This window comes from Solanum lycopersicum, chromosome 1, assembly GCF_036512215.1.
Source record: "Solanum lycopersicum chromosome 1, SLM_r2.1".
Taxonomy (NCBI): domain Eukaryota; kingdom Viridiplantae; phylum Streptophyta; class Magnoliopsida; order Solanales; family Solanaceae; genus Solanum; species Solanum lycopersicum.
Genome location: NC_090800.1, coordinates 91739843 through 91762215, shown reverse-complemented (window position 1 = coordinate 91762215; position 22373 = coordinate 91739843). Strand labels below are relative to the sequence as shown.

The window sequence follows — 22373 nt, the reverse complement described above, 5'->3', positions numbered from 1 at the left end:
AAATCTCCACACATATTTGGAGAGAAAGTATTTTTTTTGGGACAAATTTAGAATGCAATTTATGTATTTTCCCAATATAGTTATGTGTTTTATATCTCTATAAATGTTAAATAAATTAAACAACTCCTAAGTAAATCTTCAAATATAGAAAAAAAATTAAAACCAAAGACAAATTACACCTATAAATATAGACACCCCTAGACTGATTTTCTACAAACCATTTGCACATTTATAATAGAGTTAATTAGCCAAATATGAGTACCGCTGGTTGTTCTTCCGCATGCAAGGTTACTGGTAAGTTAAATTTAAAATATCGTTGTGCTTTTTGTTTTTATAACGATTGATTGTTATAGAGAGATTTGACTGTATTTGCTAATGCATGTAGGTAAGTCATCGTGGCCGGAGCTAATGGGAACCAATGTGGCTAAAGCAGTGAGTGTAATTCAGACAGAGAACCCAAGTGTTCATGTTAAGGTGTTGAACATGTCTAAGTCAATTCCATTGCCAGTGGATTGTGCTCGTGTCATTGTCTTTGTTGATGACACCAACAAGGTTGCTCTCCCACCTGTTATTTGTTGAACAACATTAGTCTCATGCTTAAATTCCATTGAGTATCTATTTCAATTTATGTCTCTTTAATTCCATATATGTTTTGCAAATTCTATCCTTAACTCAATGGAGTTTTATTATCAATAAAGTTGTTTTCAGTTTAGACCTATGTTTACTACTATATCTCTCGTTATTATTATTTGATGTGGCAGATTTAATTTATGAAAACATAACTCGTTTAATTTAAATAAGTTGAATTGAACATATATTTATTGTTGAGTCTAAAAACTTTTGCAATGTCAATCGTGCATGTAAATCAAATCGATTCAAACAAAAATCGTAGCAAAACGTACGATTTTTGTTGTTTAGATATGTATATGATCACGACTTATGAGTCATGAATTTTTTTAATAAAAAAATTTGATTTGGTTAGTAAACAATAAGGGGAATTTGTTGATGTATAGCTCACTATTAAGTTCAAAATTAGTTTGCATAAATTTTGAAATAAATTTTAAACGGATTAATATGACTTAAAAACGTTTATTAAATCAATCTTTTTGAACTTTTAAATTATTATGACTCAAATAATTTATTGTATTTGTTTATTTCACATATGGTTACTGAAATTCCAATAAAGTTATAACATTTATATTTTTAACGCAATAAAATTACTCTAACTATAGTTAATATCTCAAAAATTACAAATTGGAAGGGTAATTTTGTGTACTGAAATTCCAATAAAGTTATAACATTTATATTTTTAACGCAATAAAATCACTCTAACTATAGTTAATACCTCAAAAATTACAAATTGGAAGGGTAATTTTACATATTCAAATTCCAATAAAGTTATAATATTTATATTTTTAACACAATAAAATCACTCTAACTATAGTTAATACCTCAAAAATTACGGTAATTTTGCGTCTGTCTTTCCTTCTATTCTGTGATTTACATTAATGATAAAATATATTTATTAATTTTTAACTTAGGAAAATTCCGGAATATTTCATTTTTCTAATAAAGAAAATAGCATATTCCCATATTACCCCTTCTATTTTATTTATTTTATAATTCTCTATAAATAGTGATTTAGTCTAACTTTAATTTAATACAAGAAATGAAGAAAGAATGCAATGAGTCAGCTCATCAACACATTCTCTAGTTTCTCTGATTCTTTCTATTTCAAATGTCTAAGTTAAAAGACATTTTAAAATAATACATATGATCAATGTCACAAATTCTCGACTCGATCAGAGCAAGAGTTTTAGTATCTCATTCGGTACCTTCCACGTATATGACTTCATCTGATGAACAATCAAAATTACGTATCTATCCAACAATTTTATCAATTGTATCAATATAAAGTGGATACATGTCGATTCCAGATGCATTCTTTTTTACTTCAAAATAAAGTTTCACACCCATGTCATTCTTGATTTTCAATGAATATGAGCTTCCCTCAACAATGTATCGGATTTCAATATCCTTTGTAACAGTGTCGATCTCAAGCTCTGATAAAATCAACGTTTTCAGATTCACAAATGAAATGGAATGGCCAACAACAATTCCATCAACTTTGTAACCTTCATAATTAACATCGCTTACCCAAATTCCAGAATGCCGCAACAGAATTGAGATATTCATCTTCAAACCTGTTTTTTTTTTTTTTGATTTCATAGAATGCAGATCAACTTTTACAGGAATAATTTTGATTAAGGAAGCTACTCTGATTTAAAATTTGAATTTACTATCCAGTTACGCAAGCTGTAGAGCAATAATTATGTGATTTCAGTTAATAATAACAGAAATCACGTTAAATCTTCCTAATTAACCGCAACAGATGTAACCTACGATGTATCACAATTTATGTATCCCGTGCTCTCTGGATGTATCCAGCTAACTTGTGTTTTAAGGGATTTTCGTAATTTTCAACTCTAAAAGGGATAAAAGGTTATTTTGTATTTATAATATGTGGTTCCTATAATTTATACTATATTATACTACATTCGTCTTTATCATTAATTTATCATAATTTTTGTAGGAGTCAATTATGAAAAGTTTGTTTAACATTTTATGATATTATCAGTTTATAGTATCTTTTACATAATTTTTGAATATTTAATATTTTTGTTTAAAATATTTAATTAATATAATTTATTTTAACTTTAAAAATTAGTAATTTTAACTTTGAAAAAATGTAATTTGACAAATAAAAAGATACGGAGGAAGTAGTTAAAACGTGCAAACATATCAAGATTAATTATCTGAAAGACATGTCAACAATTCAAATATCTGAACATGAAATAGTTACATATATATATATATATATATATCATTATCACTTTATTTTTTCGGTGAAAACTTCAATCACAATAAATCCATAATAAAATTTCAATATAGGAGTATCTAATAAGTGTAACTCAACGTTAAGACTCGTTATTTTGATCCAGACAAAACTAAAATGCAAAAAGTTACTAAAAATGTTGTATTTGGTGCCGTAATTATTCGACAAGCTTAGAAACAGTCAACGTAACTTAGAAAGTCCAACGTTTGAGTGGCATGACAACAAACTTCATAGTACCATTGTTGCAATGTATTCCTCCATGCTCTCCACAAGCAAAAAAGTAGGGTTGTGATTTCTTCAACACAAACTCGAATCCTTCACCCACACCTTGGTTTGGATTTGCTATCCTCTTAGCTCTTCTTAAGTCGCACTTGATAAAGCTCCAATAGTTTGGTAATAAGTATACACTGTGTGGAAATCCTCCATTTGCGTTTGGTGCATCATACTTGAAAACTACATGTTACATACATAAATGAATTCAGAAATTTAAAGCAAGATAGCGATTATAATCCTTTCAATTTTTAAAATGAAAGAAGACATATGTATGTACCTAATGTATCATTTACGAAGAAAGGGCCATTCTTGCGAGCCCAATCCATATAATCGAAGCCATAATGCCAATTTTCGGAACCACCCACGTTGAATTTATTTGAAGTTTGAGTAGCATTTGGGTGATTATTAGCATAAGGGCAATTGGTTTTGTTCCACTTCATTCCTCCGGCCCAAGTGTAGTTAAAGTTTGCCATACTAACAACAAACATGAAAGAAAACACTATAAGAAACAAAAATGATTGTGCATTAGCCAAAGCCATTATATTTTTTGCCACAAATAAATAGGTAGCTTCTTGTTTAGCAAATGAAGATAGAAGAGAAATGGAATTGATTGTGGTGATGAGGGAGCCAAATTGATGGGCTATATATAGTAAAAATATGACTAATGAGAACAAAAATGAGTCAACATTTTCTTGAAGTTGGTTGGTGAGACAAGATAATTAGTGCAAAAAACACTTGATTGCTTTTTTCAAATTTCTCTCTCTCTCTTTTTTTTCTATTCAAAGTGAGACTTGGTAATTAACTATCACTAAGTCCACCACTGCACCCAAAATTCCTTTTTAAGAATATCTAAGTGGTTATAGACCGAATTTACTGAGTTGTTAGACACTTTTCGACGTATAAATTAGAATTTAGAGCATTTGCTTCTACATTTGAGAATTGAAAAATATATATCCTAAATAATTAGGGGTTCATATATTATTTCTCTATTAAACATGTTTTACGAGTTCAACTTATTTTTCTCTGTTCATAGGTTTGCACAATAGAGCAGTGGCTATGATAAAAATTATACCATGACTTTAATCGGTGGTTGCACGTATAGTTTACTACTCCCTCCGTTTTTAGTTTGATTTGGAATGAAATTTAAGAAAAGAAAAAAGATTTTTTAATCTTGTGGTTCTAAATTAAAATTATGTCAAATGTAACAAAATGCCCTTTAATCTTGTGGTCTTAAACATGCTACGTGAAAAGTTAAAGTATTGCCGAAAAAGGAAATCGATCATTCTTTTTGGAACAAACTAAAAAGAAAATAGGGATATTCTTTTCGAAACGAAGGGAGTATCAATTAAATAGAGACACGGATGCAGCTCGTCGGCATCGGGTTCATTATATCATACTTTTGGCACAGAGCATAAATTTATGTGTAAAAAGAAATAGCTACTTTCACATATAGTCAACACAAAAATCACATTTGTATGTTATAATTATAGTTTGAATAATTATGTTCCAAAAACAAACTAACTATGTTCGCTATATATATATACAAAAAAACAACTGCACAATCTGTTTTCGGTAAGTGTATGGAACGACAATATATGCATTTGTATTTGTAATTTTCTCTCACTTTATACAAACATTTGTATTTGTATGAAGTGAAAGTGGCAAGTGGGATCTGGGAGAGGAGAGAGAGGAGAAAGAAAATATATGAATGTAAACAATTTTCTCTCACTTTATACCAACACAAACACATTTTATATATTTGTGTTTGTATAAAAGTGAGAGAGGAAAGCGAGATTGCCCAGTGAGAACGAGAGTGGCGAGCGAAATTCATCAGTGAGAGGCGAAATAACAACAGTTTGCTAAGGGGTACGTTTAAATTAAACTATGTTTATATCATTTAATTTAAATTAATAGTTTATTATTATATATAATTTTTCATTAAAATAGCAATAAATGCTTAATATGATAAAATGCATCATGGAGAACAAATATTTACTAAAATAGTGATAAACTTCCTGAATTTTCTTTTATGAAAATGTAATTTTCTTTTCTTTTCTCGTCGATTTAACTAAAATATTTACGGAAAATGACAGTGAACATTTTATATATATATATAGAGAGAGAGAGAGTAGTATTATTTCCTTTCAAAAAAAAGTAAAAACTAATTAAGGTTACACTTGACTTTGAAACAAAAAGAGAAAGGCAATCCCCAAACAAAAATTATATTATTTTTCAAAAAATAAATCTGTGAGAAATGTGGTCAAATATACTAGTAAAAATAAAATGTACTTAAAAAAACATACATTTTATATATTTGTGTTTGTATAAAAGTGAGAGAGGAAATCGAGATTGCCCAGCGAGAACGAGAGTGGCGAGCGAAATTCATCAGTGAGAGGCGAAATAACAACAGTTTGCTAAGGGGTACGTTTAAATTAAACTATGTTTATATCATTTAATTTAAATTAATAGTTTATTATTATATATAATTTTTCATTAAAATAGCAATAAATGCTTAATATGATAAAATGCATCATGGAGAACAAATATTTACTAAAATAGTGATAAACTTCCTGAATTTTCTTTTATGAAAATGTAATTTTCTTTTCTTTTCTCGTCGATTTAACTAAAATATTTACGGAAAATGACAGTGAACATTTTATATATATAGAGAGAGAGAGAGAGTAGTATTATTTCCTTTCAAAAAAAAGTAAAAACTAATTAAGGTTACACTTGACTTTGAAACAAAAAGAGAAAGGCAATCCCCAAACAAAAATTATATTATTTTTCAAAAAATAAATCTGTGAGAAATGTGGTCAAATATACTAGTAAAAATAAAATGTACTTAAAAAAACATACATTTTAATTTGTTATGAAATTCTTTTAGCGCAAGCAAGTACAAATTGATACAGTTAGGGAAAATAATATTTGGAGGGTGTAAATATTTTTTTGTGACGAATTTAGAATACAGTTTATGCATTTTTCCAAAATAATTATGTATTGATATCTCTATATAACATATAGGTTAATAAATTAAATAACTAACCTTAAGTTCTCTATTTCTCTAGTCCTAATTAAATTTTCAAATATGGAAAAATTTGTTAAAACCAAAGACAAATTTTACCTATAAATATAGACACCCCAGAATTATTTTCTACAAAGCATTAGACATCTATATATAATATAATATAATTAGAGAACTAATTATCCAAATATGAGTACTGCTAGGTGTCCGTTTGAACCGTGCAAGATTACCGATTAGTTAATTTTTTGTTAAAATTTTATCACCTAATTTAATTGTAACACTATTGTCATAACGAATGACTTAAAGTGAACGGTGTTAACAGGACAAATTGTGGACAAGGCCGTGAGTGAAACAAAATATAAATATTGTTAACTTTTTCAAAGATGAGTGTAAAGAAAAACCAAAATGAAATTAATTAAATATTGCTAAGATCAAAAAATTTAAGTAAAAAAACAAGATGTAGAAAAATGAAGAACAAGGTGATTTTTTTTTTGGTTAAAATATATACTTTGCGTAGTTCTTTTAAAATTCTAAAATTTATCCCAAAATTTTATATTTTTATATATAAAAAAATTCTATCAATTACGTGTTCAACTAATATTGAACCCTTCAAAGTAACAATGTTCCTTTTTCTTTTGGTAACCTGAAAATGTATACTAGCAGTGAAGAGATGGTTCGAATATTAAGTTGGGAAGATTATGTATATATTAATGAATAGCTATTTACTGTCGCTTATTATGATTATTATTGTTAAAATAATAATAATCTGCGTAGAATGTTAATTTTGTCAACAAATCAAATACACCATCCTAGTAACAATTAGTGGTATATCTCATTATTTTTTTTGTCAAAACTCCAAATACAATGCAACTCCAAATTGAAGTAAAATTACAATAAATAATAAATAAGTTTAAGACTCATTATTTAAATTTGTTCCAAACAGAAGTAAAATGCAAAAAGTTTATAACCACTATTTTATTTGGTACCATACTATAATGGACTCAGAAAGTCCAACGTTTGAGTGGCATGACAACAAACTTCATAGTACCATTGTTGCAATGTATTCCTCCATGCTCTCCACAAGCAAAAAAGTAGGGTTGTGATTTCTTCAACACAAACTCGAATCCTTCACCCACACCTTGGTTTGGATTTGCTATCCTCTTAGCTCTTCTTAAGTCGCACTTGATAAAGCTCCAATAGTTTGGTAATAAGTATACACTGTGTGGAAATCCTCCATTTGCGTTTGGTGCATCATACTTGAAAACTGCATGTTACATACATAAATGAATTCCGAAATTTAAAGCAAGATAGCGATTATAATCCTTTCAATTTTTAAAATGAAAGAAAATCGTAAGTACGTACCTAATGTGTCATTGACAAAGAAAGGGCCACTCTTGCGAGCCCAATCCATGTAGTCGAATCCATAACGCCAATTTTCAGAACCACCAACGTTGAATTTATTTGAAGTTTGAGTAGCATTTGGGTGATTATTGCCATAGGGACAATTGGTTCTGTTCCACTTTCCTCCGGCCCAAGTGTAGTTAAAGTTTGCCATACTAACAACAAACATGAAAGAAAATACTACAAGAAACAAAAATGTTTGTGCATTAGCCAAAGCCATTATATATTTTCCCACGAATTAATAGCTCTACCTTCTTGTTTAGCCAATGAAGATACAAAGAGAAATGGAAGTGATTGTGGTGATGAGAGATACAAAATGATGGGCTATATATAGCAAGGCAAATACAAAAATTATGACTAATGAGAAAACAAAAATGAGTCAACATTTTCTTGAAGTTGGTTGGTGATACAATAAAATTAGTGCAAAAAACACTTTATTGCCTTTTTCAAAATTCTCTTTTTTTTTTTTTTTCTCTTCCAAAGTCAGACTTGGTAATTAAGGGCTTTTTCTTTAAAATAAACTTTAAGAATATGAATGGTTACTGACCGAACACACTGTTAATTTCGACGTACTAATTAGCACTTTTGCTGCAGATCGGTTCTATACTTGAGATATCCTAATTAGGGGTTCATATATTAAACAAGTTTTACAGGTTTAACGTAAGTTTTCACTGTTCATGATAGGTTTGCAGCAGCGTGGATAAAATTAAAATTACACTATCAAATGTATATACAGCTATGATTTCTTTAAAAAAAAATTAACTTATGTGATACGAATAGAAGAGTCAATTAAATTTTGTATGATTTAAAAATATTTTAAATAGTTAATTAGTGATATATAATAATTTTATGATAATATATGTTGCTCTTGTCGTTTTAATATATATGGCACTGATGAAATTTTGATAGTCAATCAATTTTTCATATAGTTTCGAATTTTGTATGGTTTTTAAATATTCTAAGTTGTTGATTATTGTGATTTATACAATACTTTTATGTTGTTAATTTTAAGATAATATATGTTACTCTCCTTGTTCTAATTCATATGACATTAATTTTTTCATATAGTTTTAAATTTTTTGTAGAATTTTTAAATATTTTAAATTGTTAATTTTTGTGATTTATAATACTTAATTGTATGTAATTTTTAAATAATATATGTTATTCTATATGTTCAAACTCCAATTTATGTAACACGATCACAGGTGAAATTTGGTGAATCAACAAATTCTTTATTTAGTTTTTTACGCATTTTAAATTATTATATTAATATGACAACAAATTAGGATAGAAAAATATATTTTATTAAATTTCAAAAAATACCCTCAAGTAAATAATTACTAATACATGGAATTTTTGGTCTACAAAATGAAAAAGTACATACACAAAAGAAAAGTAAAATACAATAAAAATATATCACATTTTCTCTTTATGTGCTGCTTGCCGATCAAAAACCCTCGTCCCTTTTTATTTAAATTAGAAATGTCTGCTATATAACCTTTTATATATTTATAAAATTGAGTTTTCGGGCGAAAATCATCTTTCAACTATACGTCAAACTTGATTGATATTCTTAAAGTATCATTCTTAAAAGAACACATTCTTCAAGTATTTAAAAGTAAACAATTTTCATCCTTCTATTTGAATTTATTAGAAAATTAACAAATCCCACAAAAGTCAAGTCACCCACTCGTAATTAATATTCTTAGATACATCAAAATACTACAATGAACTTGGAATTGAGTTTAGCATTATGCAAAATCTTTTAATTTGTAGTTTTTGAAATTTATTTTTCATGTAATTTTATATTAAGAATATTATTAGTTGAAATATGTTTAAACTTAATTGAATATGCTAGAAGCGACGTTTATTGGAGACTTCCTCTTCCAATAATGTAGAATCAAAATCAAATGCAAGACATGATCAATATTTTGATCATTCTATATCAGATTGCCCAAAAATTTATTGATCTAAATACAAATTGGCTATGAAAAAAGTAAAGATTTTTAAGCTCCAGTTTCGTTCCGTTTCTAAAGTAGAAAAAGAGTAGATCATGTATCCTCATTCCTTTTCAAACATTTTTTGTTTCAGTAAGTAATAGTTGTCTAAGATTTTAAATATTTTTTTCAAGAACTTCTTATAGCATGTAATGAAATTATGCAGGCTCATGTTTTGTAGGAATCCTTAGTGTTTTGATAATATCTAACAGAAGGGTGAAAATTGTTCACTTTTAAATACTTGAAGAATGTTTACTGCTAAGAAGAATGTTTACTGCTAAGAATGATACTTTAAAAATGTAATTTAAGTTTGAGGTATAGTTTAATGATGTTTTTGGCGAAAGACTCTCAATTCTATATATAGAAAATATACAATACTAATTATTTATAGAAAATATACAATACTAATTATTTATATTATACATATACAATGATATGTATTAAATAAAAGTTTCGATATTCAAAACCACAAACATTCAAATAAAACCTACACTATCTAAATAATAATCAAATTTAAAGTACTTGAATCAAAATTATATAATCCCAAAGAAACCATTAATATTCATCTCAGTACTCAAATCAAAATCAAAATGTTAAAAATAATATAATGCAGGATGGGAATGAATCATGATTTTCGATTAAATCACATGAACAAGTATTGCAAGAACTATGTGGCTAACAAAATACTAATTTTTACAAACTATTTTAGTTTTCTTCTAGAATGACTAATGAAAGTTGGAATTGGTAACCACACAATAGGGAAAAAAAATAAGATAAAATTCTCAATTACTTAGAACGTGGCATTTTGAAATAATTAGCTACATTTGTTAGGATAATACATAAAGATTTTTTTCTTACTTTATGGATATAATTATATGTATTATTCATTTTATGCCTCAACTTAATAATTAAGGAAAATTAATTATAAAATTAAATAATTAATTCTATTACTCTATTATATTTGTAACTCACATATGCGCATTAGTCAAAGTAAAATCTCCTTACGATTTTAACAGTTTTTTGGCAAAAGCACTTTCCATGTCACGCAATTCTTAGTAGGAAAATTGAGATACAATTTGGGAAAAAAAATAAATGTAAGAATCTCCCCACGTATTTGGAGAGTGTAAATAATTTTTTGGGACAAATTTAGAATATAATTTATTTATTTTCCCAATATAATGATGTGTATGATATCTCTACTCTATATATGTTAATAAGTTAAATAACTAACCTTAAGTAGTATATTATTGAACTCCTAAGTAAATCTTCAAATATAGAAAAAAAATTAAAACCAAAGACAAATTACACCTATAAATATAGACACCCCTAGACTGATTTTCTACAAACCATTTGCACATTTATAATAGAGTTAATTAGCCAAATATGAGTACCGCTGGTTGTTCTTCCGCATGCAAGGTTACTGGTAAGTTAAATTTAAAATATCGTTGTGCTTTTTGTTTTTATAACGATTGATTGTTATAGAGAGATTTGACTGTATTTGCTAATGCATGTAGGTAAGTCATCGTGGCCGGAGCTAATGGGAACCAATGTGGCTAAAGCAGTGAGTGTAATTCAGAATGAGAACCCAAGTGTTCATGTTAAGGTGTTGAACATGTCTAAGTCAATTCCATTGCCAGTGGATTGTGCTCGTGTTATTGTCTTTGTTGATGACACCAACAAGGTTGCTCTCCCACCTGTTATTTGTTGAACAACATTAGTAATTTCAATTGAAATTTTATTAGGATAGGTAAGGTAAGGTCTAACGTCTTTGCTTGTACTCATCCTAATAGAGAATTTTTATATTATTAGTAATAAAAGACCACTAGTGTGTTATCTAGTGGTATAAATTAAGATATAATCTCTATATTGTTATGTTTTTTATTAAGTGTGGCAGATTTAATTCATGAAAGTATAATTTGTTTAATGTGATCAAACTTCTGATGATTTGTTGGTTAGCTTCGTTATAATAACGATACAGAAGAGAATTCATTTTAATTTTAATTTGGCTTATACCTGGTAGTCTTAATTATAAAGTAGAACCAAAATGAAACTAATTAAATATTATAAATATTTTCAGCATATATGTCGACAACATCTGTTTTTACGCATATGCTTTATTGGTTAATTAGTAAGATTTTATTCAACAAAGTCACAAAATAAAATATTTTATTACAAATAAAATTAGTAAGTACCTCAAGACTTAAGAAATAATCGAAAGGACGAATTTTCAATGTTAAAGTAATGTCACGTTATTCGTTGTATCGATGTGTTGCTACACTTTCTATCTAAATTTTTACTTTTCTTATACTATATTACCTGCATTGTGAGATATATATTTGCCTTTCTAGTTTAAAAGTATTCTACAATATAAATTATTTTTCTTTCAAGTCTAAATTTATATTGGTTGAAAATATATAATTTTCTTTAGTTTAGAAGAAAATAACATATTATTATGTTACTACTATTTTTTAAATTTATTTTGGTTCCCTATAAATTGTAATATAGTCTTTTATTTTGATCTAACGGAAAAAACAATACAATGAACATTGGCCTCTTTCTGGCTTTCCCATAATTACTCTTAATTTTATTTATAACAAATTTCACTTCGAAACACATTTTGAAACGTTATAATATATCATTATCAATCTTTTTTTTTTGGTCAAATTTTCCATCACAACATATAAATACAAAGTTAAATTCCAATATCCAAGTATTGTTCCAAACAAAACAAAACAAATTAAGACACGTTATTTTGGTCCAAACAAAACAAAAATGCAAAAGGTTACTAAGTATTGTATTTGGTGCCATAATTATAGACTCAGAAAGTCCAACGTTTGAGTGGCATGACAACAAACTTCATGGTGCCATTGTTGCAATGTATTCCTCCATGCTCTCCACAAGCAAAAAAGTAGGGTTGTGATTTCTTCAACACAAACTCGAATCCTTCACCCACACCTTGGTTTGGATTTGCTATCCTCTTAGCTCTTCTTAAGTCGCACTTGATAAAGCTCCAATAGTTTGGTAATAAGTATACACTGTGTGGAAATCCTCCATTTGCGTTTGGTGCATCATACTTGAAAACTGCATGTTACATACATAAATGAATTCAGAAATTTAAAGCAAGATAGCGATTATATTCCTTTCAATTTTTAAAATGAAAGAAGATCGTATGTACCTAAAGTGTCATTGACAAAGAAAGGGCCACTTTTGCGAGCCCAATCCATGTAGTCGAATCCATAACGCCAATTTTCAGAACCACCAACGTTGAATTTATTTGAAGTTTGAGTAGCATTTGGGTGATTATTGCCATAGGGACAATTGGTTTTGTTCAACTTTCCTTGTCCCCGACCGTAGTTAAAGTTGGCCATACTAAGGACAAACATGAAAGAAAACACTACAAGAAACAAAAAAGATTGTGCGTTAGCCAAAGCCATTTTTATTTTTCCAATGAAGATAGAAGAGAATTGGAATTGATTGGGGTGATTAGAGAGCCAAAATGATGGGCTATATATAGTAAAAATATGACTAATGAGAACAAAAATGAGTCAACATTTTCTTGAAGTAATTGGTTGGTGAGACAAGAAAATTAGTACAAAAAACACTTTAATTGCCATTTTCAAAATGGTTACTGACCTAAACCGAAATTGTTACACACTTATCAACTAATTAGCATTTCTGCTGGTCGCTTCTACACTTGAGATATCTTAAGGGGTTCATATATTTTTCAATTAAACATGCTTTACAGGTTTAACTAATGGTTCTATATTAAAGAGGTTGAAAAATTACAGTATCAGTATATAGTACGAATGGTCATTGCTGTATGTATAGTTTACAATAGTCGATAGTCATTATACAATTATCGTCGAAATTAATCTTCTAGATCAAACTTATTTTCGTCTACTTTTAACACTTTCTAATTAAAAAAAAAATTACTTATGAAAAACCATGTAAGCGATTTGACTTTGACTGTCACAATATACAAGGCATTTAGAAGTCAAAAGTTAAGTGTCTAATCATTTTTTATTTAGTGGAATATTGATCAAGAAAAAGTTATAATCCATCATTTTATGCGCTAGTAGCGGGCTTTTGGAACTGAATAAAAGTCGTCAGCTGGGAAAATAGACAAAAGGAGGATTTATTTTTTGGAGACGACACATTGATGTAATAATGACATCATGCAGACCGTTGATGTTTAATCAAAAATCTCGAATTTTAGTTATAAGAGTGAATATGAAATGATTTTACAAACGCATTCAGAATATACGATAAATAACAAGCATGTCCATCTATCATTCTTCACATTGACATTGTTATATTGAGTTTGAACATGTTACGTACACTTAACCCATATATATTACACATGTATTTGTGTACCTACTAGACGTAGACGTTTGTTAGAGAGAAAATAAGAGTTTTTCCTCCCCAAATGATAGTGATACTTCAGGTAAGAAAATAGAACAAGTAATAATTGAACAACTATTTGACAAATAATTAATGATAATTCATATAGAAAACTCACATTGTTCACGTATGAAAACTTTATTTTCAATTTCAAATGGTAAAGTCAGTTCAAACAAGTTACATTTACCTGTTCCTTTTACAAGAAAACATCACTGTTGAAATGGGACCTCAATTTTGTTACTGTGCTTATTTTTCCAACGAAAAGGTGGGCACAGAAGCATCTTATTTTGGTTCTTTTTTTTTTCTCTCTCATGTGCACAAGATTACAGTACAACTGTACAAGACAAAAAAGGAAGTTCCCATTGTAGATTTTGTTCAGTCACTTTTGGTTCTTTTTATGGTCATAACAAGAGAGGATTTGGTTACTAAAAGCAAGTTAAAACATACACAGGACACAAAAATGCTGGACCAGAACACTAGGGATGCAACAATCACAAGAAAATTGAGATGAGACAACAAAACCACTATGCACTGAGTCGAGATTTTCAACACACGGAAAAATGCAAGGTCAAAAGCGAGGAAATGATCATGCCAGCTTACAATTTGAATAGAAGAACATCACTCCACAAAGATCACCTGTTATTAACACATCTCATGTGCTAATATTTACCGATTTCCTGTGAGAAGGAACATAAGTCAATAACTACAATTAACATACGCTAATGGAATATAAAAACCAACGAAATTTCCCATCATACGCCCTTACCATTACAGTTGAGTTACATAATACATACAAGTTACTTCCATCTCAATGTGGAAATATTAGGCTACAGAGATTGCAAGGAAGTCACCTTGCAAGTCAGCACAATTATAAAAGAACATTGGATAACGATTTCCCATGATTAATTTTTTTTTCATCCGTGCAGCTTATTAATAGCTGATTAATAACAACAAGGGTGCATAGACACCTAAAATTCCTTCTGCTATTTGGTGCATACAAGTTATAACCAAGAATAGCCTGAGCAGTTCATTTAAAGTTTAATTTAGTTCATAGATCAGGATCGATGTCTCGAAACAAGGCAATAAACTATCCTGTTTCTGAAAGCAGAAGGAACTCCATGAATGATGGCAATTGATAAAGAGTATTAATTGCCAGCACTGGTGCCAAATGAGAACCAAAACTAATTTTGGAACATCCTGGAAAATGCTTTTCTCTCCTTGTCACGTCTATCAGCAATCTACAAGGAAAAAGAAAGAAAACAAATAAGTATGACAATAGACAGTCTGGGAAAAAACTAATTTTATTTTTTGTTAAACTCGTACGGAGTCTTCCTGCCAAGTACTAACCTTCTTTTTAGCAGCAGCAAGCTGGTTTTTGATACCTCCTGAAAATTCATCACCAAACTAGTGTCACCTTCAGTAAAAATAGCCTACTATTCTTATGCAGCTATCACACCACCGATGGTATAATTAAATAATTCTTCTTATCATATTACAGCATACACATCCCTAAATTCACCTAAGTAAAGATCTCACATCACAGTTTAAAATTTTCTGTTCATTACTGTTCCAATAAATGTTAATTTTAGTTGGGTGTCAAAAACCTTTAAAGGCAAAAAAGCACAACAAATTAACTACTAAATGAACTATCACTAACCATCATTTGGCTCAAGCTCCAAAGCTTTCTTGAAACTTTCTACTGCAGCATCTATGTCATTAAGAGCCATGTGTGCCTGATTAATAAACAGACAAACGTTATTGTAGGAGTATAGAAGATAGCTAAGAGTAAACATTAGCCATAATGACAGTATTGACATATAAAAGCAGCTATCATATCAGGTATTACACAGCAAGCACGTACAACTTAACACTAACCATACTTACCCCCAACCCACCCACCCACCCAACCCACACACAGAAAAAAGTAAAAACGTAACCATTGATGAACATATACATCAAAAGCAGGATTACATTGTAAAAAAGTTTTATAACAAAATAATATCTCAAATTAGCACCAGGAACCCACAGAAACTAAATACTTTACCATGTAAATTGAACTTCAGAAGTAAATTAGAATGGCCATCCTATTTTTCCCTTTAACCACTTCAACTTTATGGTGAACTACACATAGCTACACCTTCTGATGCCAAGAGAATAGTATAGACATGTCCTACACAACTCCTCTTGAGTTATAGAACCATCCGTTGGAAACACAAAACACCGAGAAAATATCATGGTGTTCAACCTTATTGACCTTTAGAAAGCTTTTTGTGTACACACCACCCTCCCCAAACCCCATTTTTGGGATTACACTGGGTACAGTTGTTGCTGTCAATATTACAAAACCCTAATTAACACGCAGGTTATTCAACAGTCAAGATGGTCAAAGCTGCTGCAGAATAAGAAAGCCCTTGATAGATACCAACCTGACCCTGACGAAATAGAGCTTTTGCATTGTTTTCTCCATCCCGCATTGCAAAGTCAGCATCTAGGAGTGCTCCCTTCAGATCTCCTAGTTTTAGTTTAGAAGCCTGGTTATACATAACACATATCAATTATTTTGTTTGGTTGGTTAATAGGCAAACAAACATGAATTTAAGAACGCATGAGAACTGAGTTATGAAGGCAAGTGCCAAACTCAAGAGACGTGATAAAATTATGAGGTTTCAATCGAAAACAATTGCACAATCAGCAAATATAAGACATCAAAACAAAAAGGGGCCTAGATGAAGAGGAAAGTGCAATTAAAAAATATTGTACTACATTTATCGTAATAATGTCTAAAAACGCTGTTCAGTCCCTGCACTATCCTGAAATGATCTAGATGTAGTAAAAACATTTGCGACCATTAGTAACAAAAAGCAGAGTAAGTGTATTGTTACCAAGAAGGGAAATCGTAAGATGATTATTCTCTATAATGTGAACTCAGTAGTGCAACAAACTAAAGCGGCAGAAAGGAAACTCACAGAACTGTTGGTAAATATCTGCGATTTCATCCTTCTCAAATATGCGCTCCTATCTGCAAGATGAACAAGCAGAGTTGTAATTCACATGACACATATTTTACAGACAAATCCAAATTCCAGCGCAATTTATATGTTCGTAGAAACAGATATATTTCAGAGCCATTTATGTTACAAAAGATTTTACAATTCCTACCTTCATCTATCCCTTCTTTCTCCCAGCAGATATCCAAATAGCGCAAAGCTTTTCGATATTTCCTAAGAGCCATCTTGTAATCTTGTTTCTATGGGAATAAGCAAGCATACGTTAGAAAGATAGCTAAAAGAGATAGAGTCAAATGTCAACGAGAAAAATTAGCAAAGGGATTAAGAAGTTAATAATTCTGATGCTGTTTTAAAATTAATACCTTAAAATTTTCATTACCAAATGCCTTAATCGACTCTAGAGCGGTGACCCACCAAGGGAGATCATCAGTATTATTGTCAAGATCAGCAGGCCAATCAGGATATAGATCACCGTCTTTGAAAAAATTTGTGATCCCGTCATCAGCCCCCTCAGGAATTTCTCCACAATCCGCAATACTAACATCTACAGTTGGGCAATCATTATCACCAGTAGTCACATGTTCCATAGAGCGGACAACCCCCATTCCTTTGATTACTCTTGCAAAAACCACATGTTTTCCATCTAAATGAGAAGTTCGAGTAGTTGTGATGAAAAACTGAGATCCATTTGTGTTAGGTCCAGAATTGGCCATAGATAACATCCCCTTCCTTTCATGCTTCAATTCAAAATTTTCATCCTCAAATTTTAGCCCATAGATGGATTCTCCCCCAGTACCATCTCCAGCAGAAATATCACCACCTTGCACCATGAAGCTCTTAATCACACGATGAAAACAATTTCCCTACAATGGATCAAAACAACATTTAGGGACAAACTAAAGAAGATTATATTGCTAGGAATGACGAGCACAATTTTTTTCAAGAGTTCAGCTAAAAAGAAAAAGGAATACAGAGGGTTGATCACAAACAATAAAATAGTGAAATCATTTATCCAAGCATTTCCTTTTATACTCAAAGATAACAAGAACAGAGCAGCTGCCAAAGGCAAACACTCTCGCATTCTATACACCAAGTCTCCTTGAATATATACAAGCAATCATCACAGCACAAATGAATCCACCTTGACTGCCTACTTAATAGTAAATGTACTTGAAGAAAGGGATTCTACAGTACCAAGACCTGAAGAGCATTCACAGTCAAAATTCAAAAACCTTGCAAAAGTGATTTTCTTGAGAGATTCAAGTGAATTCGATAATCTCCCCTCGCCTGACCATACAGAGCAATTAGAAGACCATTCTGGGAGAAGCCAGCAACAAATAGAAATCAAATAATATCTCATCCTTCCTAGCAGGGAATTGTATAAAATCATTTTATTTGAAACCAAAATGACTAACTTCACTTAGTATGAATAGAAGGTTTTATTTGTTAGCACTGCAGGAGATCAATAAAAAAGCGGCATTGAGATCTAAAATAGACAATAATGTCAGAGTGTCGAAAGGGGAATAAAATTTTTATCAAGATAAAGCATCAATCTCAAAAGCACAGAATAACTGACAATCTGCTTGGAGGAGCAAATGAAAGGACAATAAAGTAAACATTAAAAAAAGAGTGAACTTTTGTACAAGAAAATTTTTACACAACAGAATTAGCCAATGATAGAAAAGAAATTGTGTCATGGTTTCTTATTCTATTCATCGCCTTTACACACCAGCTTTACACAACACAACTAACCCTCAAAATTCATTCTTTATATACACTTTTGACAAGCAAAAGAACACTGATCCAACAAATTCACTTGAATTAAAATTAGTCATTGTTACTTGAACTTCAAACAGTGTATCCAATTTCATCTTACCAAGAATCTTGAAAGATTTCACCAACAATTTCTTAATCTGTTGAAATCAAGAAACAAGATTTTACACAGAATAAATACTTCTTACCCTCCAAAACAAGAAACAAGACAGACCCAACAAAATCCCACAAATTAAAACTTGTTATTAGTAGCAAAACTTCAAAAGGGTATGTCTAATTTCATACCCATTAACGACCCAAGAATCTAAAAAGAAAAGAAAAGAACCTTGTAATGAAGGGGTACACCAGTATTTGGACCAATACCCTTTTCACCGGTACAAAGAGCCCTAAAATTCTCAGCAGTTTTAGGAACAACATCATTGTAAAGTTCCACAACAATTCTTCCTTCAAGTTCTCCTCCTATGCTTATGTCCAAGTAACATCGTGGTCTTGTCATTCTTTCTTGTCTCTGCCAAAATAAATATAATAAAAAAGAGAAAACAGTTATCAGAGAAGAAGCTGAAGATGAAACAAAACCCTAGAGGAGTCCCGCTATATATAATTTCGAAATTCTTCAACCTCTCCTCACAGTATTCAAAACTCTCTTCTCCGCTATTTTTATATATAAAGAAATAAATAAAAGAGTGCGAGTGATTTTCGATGAAATAAAAGAAAATATATTCTTGGGAAAAACGTTACTTTCGTCCTTCCATTTTACTATATGACAAATTCTGATTAAATTTCTTCTGTTTAGACTTATTTATAATAAATTATATATAAATGACATGTAAGCAAATTTCTTGTTAATAAAAACTACTAAACCTTACTTTTGTCGTTAGGTCGGCCTTTGGCATTTCCCTCCTTGCGATTAAGGTAATGACTTTAGGTAAGTTTAATTATTATTGTGTGACGAGTGGTGTATACAAGGTTCAAGAACATATTTACCGCCATATGAGTGACCATTGATTTTGGCTCATGCAAATTAGTTACGGTCTGCAACTCGAGTTAGAAACTGGCAACCAAAGAATATTTACAAAGAGTAGATGAAATTTTCATTAATAACTAATCATTTTGAACCTTTGAAATAAGTTAATTTAGTAGATCGATTTAGGAAGCCTTATTGACTATGGATTAATAGTTTTATTATTTGATTTTCGAGAAAAAAATTAGAATTATACAAATTTAGTTGCACTTAAACGTAAATAAATTATGAGAATAAAATGAATACTATATTGATTTCGTAAAATAATAAATAAATTGAAATAACTATTTTCAATCACGCAAACAACTATTATTTCCTGAAAGGTCTTCGATTCAATGGACATGACAGGTTATTTACATAACATATACATTGTAATTTCATAAATGAGACTTTAAAGAGTGATATGTATGCATGGCAACTTTACATATATTTTGTTAAGATAAAGATATTATTTTTAATAAATCAAACAAAGCACAATAAGACGAAATCGTATAAGAGTATTGAAAATAATAAAAAAAAATTATAGCAACAATAAATAATATGAAAATTGAAAATAACATGTAATAATAAAATTGAAAAACAAAAATAGTAAAAAAGAAAAAGAAAATACTTAATGTCGAAAATTAGACTGCACTCAACTTTACTCTATTCTTTTATATAGAATAATGTTCACAGCAACATAAACACATATATAATATATTATTATACCTAATCTAGATGAGTTATTTCGATATATATTTATTTCTAGTTAAAATCAACATTTTTTTATTGAAATTTAGTCCCACTCATCTCTATGAAAAGCAAGTATTGATTTATTCATGTCCCTGCAATATTCCAACTTCGACCCAAAACAGCTATTTTCACATATAGCAAATAAAAAATTAATATTTGTATGTTATAGCAAAGTTTGCATAATTGTGCTCCATAGCAAACATAAAATTGTATAATTCGCTATACATATACAATTGTATAATTCATTGGGCTAAATTGTATAATTTTCTGGTCTATTTCGCTGCAATAGTATAATTCGTTATCTTATTTCACTGCGATTGTATAATGCACAATTGTATAATTCGCTGCCTATTTCGCTGCAATATTTTTATAAAATTTGTTTTGCATACAGTTGAATCGAATTAAAATGTATGTATATTGTATAATTATAAGTGTATAGCAAGAAGATATATGTTTTTCTCTCGCTCTATACAAAAACATAAACACAATATATACACTTCTGATGTATAAAGCTAGAGAAAATTGTATTTCGCTGCAATTGTATAATTCGCAATTGTATAATTTGTTGGCCTTTTTCTCTGCAATATTTGAAGTAAAATGTTTGTAAATTGTATAATTAAGTGTATAACACGAAGATATATATTTTTGCATGTGTATATACAATTTTCTCTCAAAACAGAAACAGAATTTATACACTTCTGTGTATAAAACGAGAGGCGAGCGAGAATGGAGAGTGGAGAGCGAGATTTTTAGGAGAGAGACACTAGCAAACTTTAGCTAACGTTTGCTATGGAGTACAATTAAATCAAACCCTAGCTACTCCATTTATTTTAGGTTATTAATTTGCTATTATTTATAATTTTCCCAACATTATATATATATGCTAAAATTTAACTTAATGAAACGAATCTTTCAGCAATTTATTTATCTTAAGTATCGTTTGGTTTAAAAAGAGAAAGAAAATAGTCGAACGCTTCCTCAATTAACTTATCAATTTTTAAATATATATTTACATTTTACATGTTTTATCATAACAACTTTCTATAAATGCTTGATTATTATATCACGTAAAGTTAGTGATTATTAAAAGCAAAAATATGAGTATTATATTACTAATCATTGTCATGCGTGCTTATATAAGTGTGTATTATATTATCTAAAGTTACTTGAATGACAATACCATTTTCTCTGACACTTTTATTTAAAAAAATAGCATTTGTGATTAATGTCGTTGTCAACTAGTTACATAAATTAAAGAAATAAGTAAAGTGAGCCAGTGAGGATTAATTAGTAAATTAAAGAAAACATCAAGTTAATTAAGTACAATTGGATGGCAATATAATAGCTAGCTAGCCTATCGTTGTTTATTACTATATAAAAAAAAGTATTAAATTTACATGTTTGTAGTGCATATATCAGCACGACAACCATTATTTTTTTTTAGCTATTAAAGAAGAACGACTTTATTGTAAATTAATTGGCAAAAAGATGGATATATAATATTACAAACCGATAATTTTTAATGAAGAAATTGGGGACACCTAACTTAGGGCTAAAAAAATATTTTATAAAAAAGGCTGACATGACCCACTCCCAATAAAATTGGATATGATTGTATTTGGAACACTCAATTAATAAAAAATTAAGAAATTACGTAAAACCCTATTTATTTTAATAAAATCATTTCGGTAAAACAATTTGGAAAATTAATATTGTATTATTTGTATTGCTACGCGAACTAATCATCACATATATGACTTATTATGAGATTAACGTGTGGTTTTTAAAATGAGGACTATGATATCTGATATTTGATAAATTATTTGAATTTAGAGCTATTTTTTTTACT

At 29.5% G+C, this 22373-nt stretch overlaps 3 protein-coding genes and 2 long non-coding RNA genes across 5 annotated transcripts; 2 read left to right on the top strand and 3 right to left on the bottom strand.

Moving 5' to 3' along the window:
* The first annotated feature begins 226 nt into the window (after positions 1 to 226).
* On the top strand, positions 227 to 714 carry LOC104645475 (uncharacterized). Its single transcript, XR_011213720.1, has 2 exons — positions 227 to 294; positions 386 to 714. It is a non-coding gene; the product is annotated as an uncharacterized lncRNA (long non-coding RNA).
* Positions 715 to 7001: 6287 nt separating this feature from the next.
* LOC138339028 (uncharacterized) lies at positions 7002 to 7839 on the bottom strand. The gene is made up of 2 exons (XR_011212040.1): positions 7554 to 7839; positions 7002 to 7455 (listed from the first exon to the last, which is right to left on the bottom strand). It is a non-coding gene; the product is annotated as an uncharacterized lncRNA (long non-coding RNA).
* A 3108-nt stretch (positions 7840 to 10947) lies between these two features.
* On the top strand, positions 10948 to 11401 carry LOC138339027 (glu S.griseus protease inhibitor-like). The gene is made up of 2 exons (XM_069290318.1): positions 10948 to 11012; positions 11104 to 11401. The coding sequence occupies exons 1-2, from the start codon at positions 10973 to 10975 to the stop codon at positions 11295 to 11297; spliced, it is 234 nt and encodes a 77-aa protein (XP_069146419.1). The 5' UTR covers positions 10948 to 10972; the 3' UTR covers positions 11298 to 11401.
* A 1006-nt stretch (positions 11402 to 12407) lies between these two features.
* On the bottom strand, positions 12408 to 13023 carry LOC101245101 (uncharacterized). The gene is made up of 2 exons (XM_069295309.1): positions 12765 to 13023; positions 12408 to 12670 (listed from the first exon to the last, which is right to left on the bottom strand). Exons 1-2 carry the CDS (start codon positions 13021 to 13023, stop codon positions 12408 to 12410), a joined length of 522 nt encoding a protein of 173 aa, XP_069151410.1.
* A 1712-nt stretch (positions 13024 to 14735) lies between these two features.
* On the bottom strand, positions 14736 to 19458 carry LOC101244531 (peptidyl-prolyl cis-trans isomerase CYP40-like). Its single transcript, NM_001329878.1, has 8 exons — positions 19097 to 19458; positions 17361 to 17861; positions 17150 to 17237; positions 16957 to 17009; positions 16417 to 16521; positions 15648 to 15723; positions 15338 to 15375; positions 14736 to 15228 (listed from the first exon to the last, which is right to left on the bottom strand). Exons 1-8 carry the CDS (start codon positions 19265 to 19267, stop codon positions 15172 to 15174), a joined length of 1089 nt encoding a protein of 362 aa, NP_001316807.1. The 5' UTR covers positions 19268 to 19458; the 3' UTR covers positions 14736 to 15171.
* Positions 19459 to 22373: the final 2915 nt, after the last annotated feature.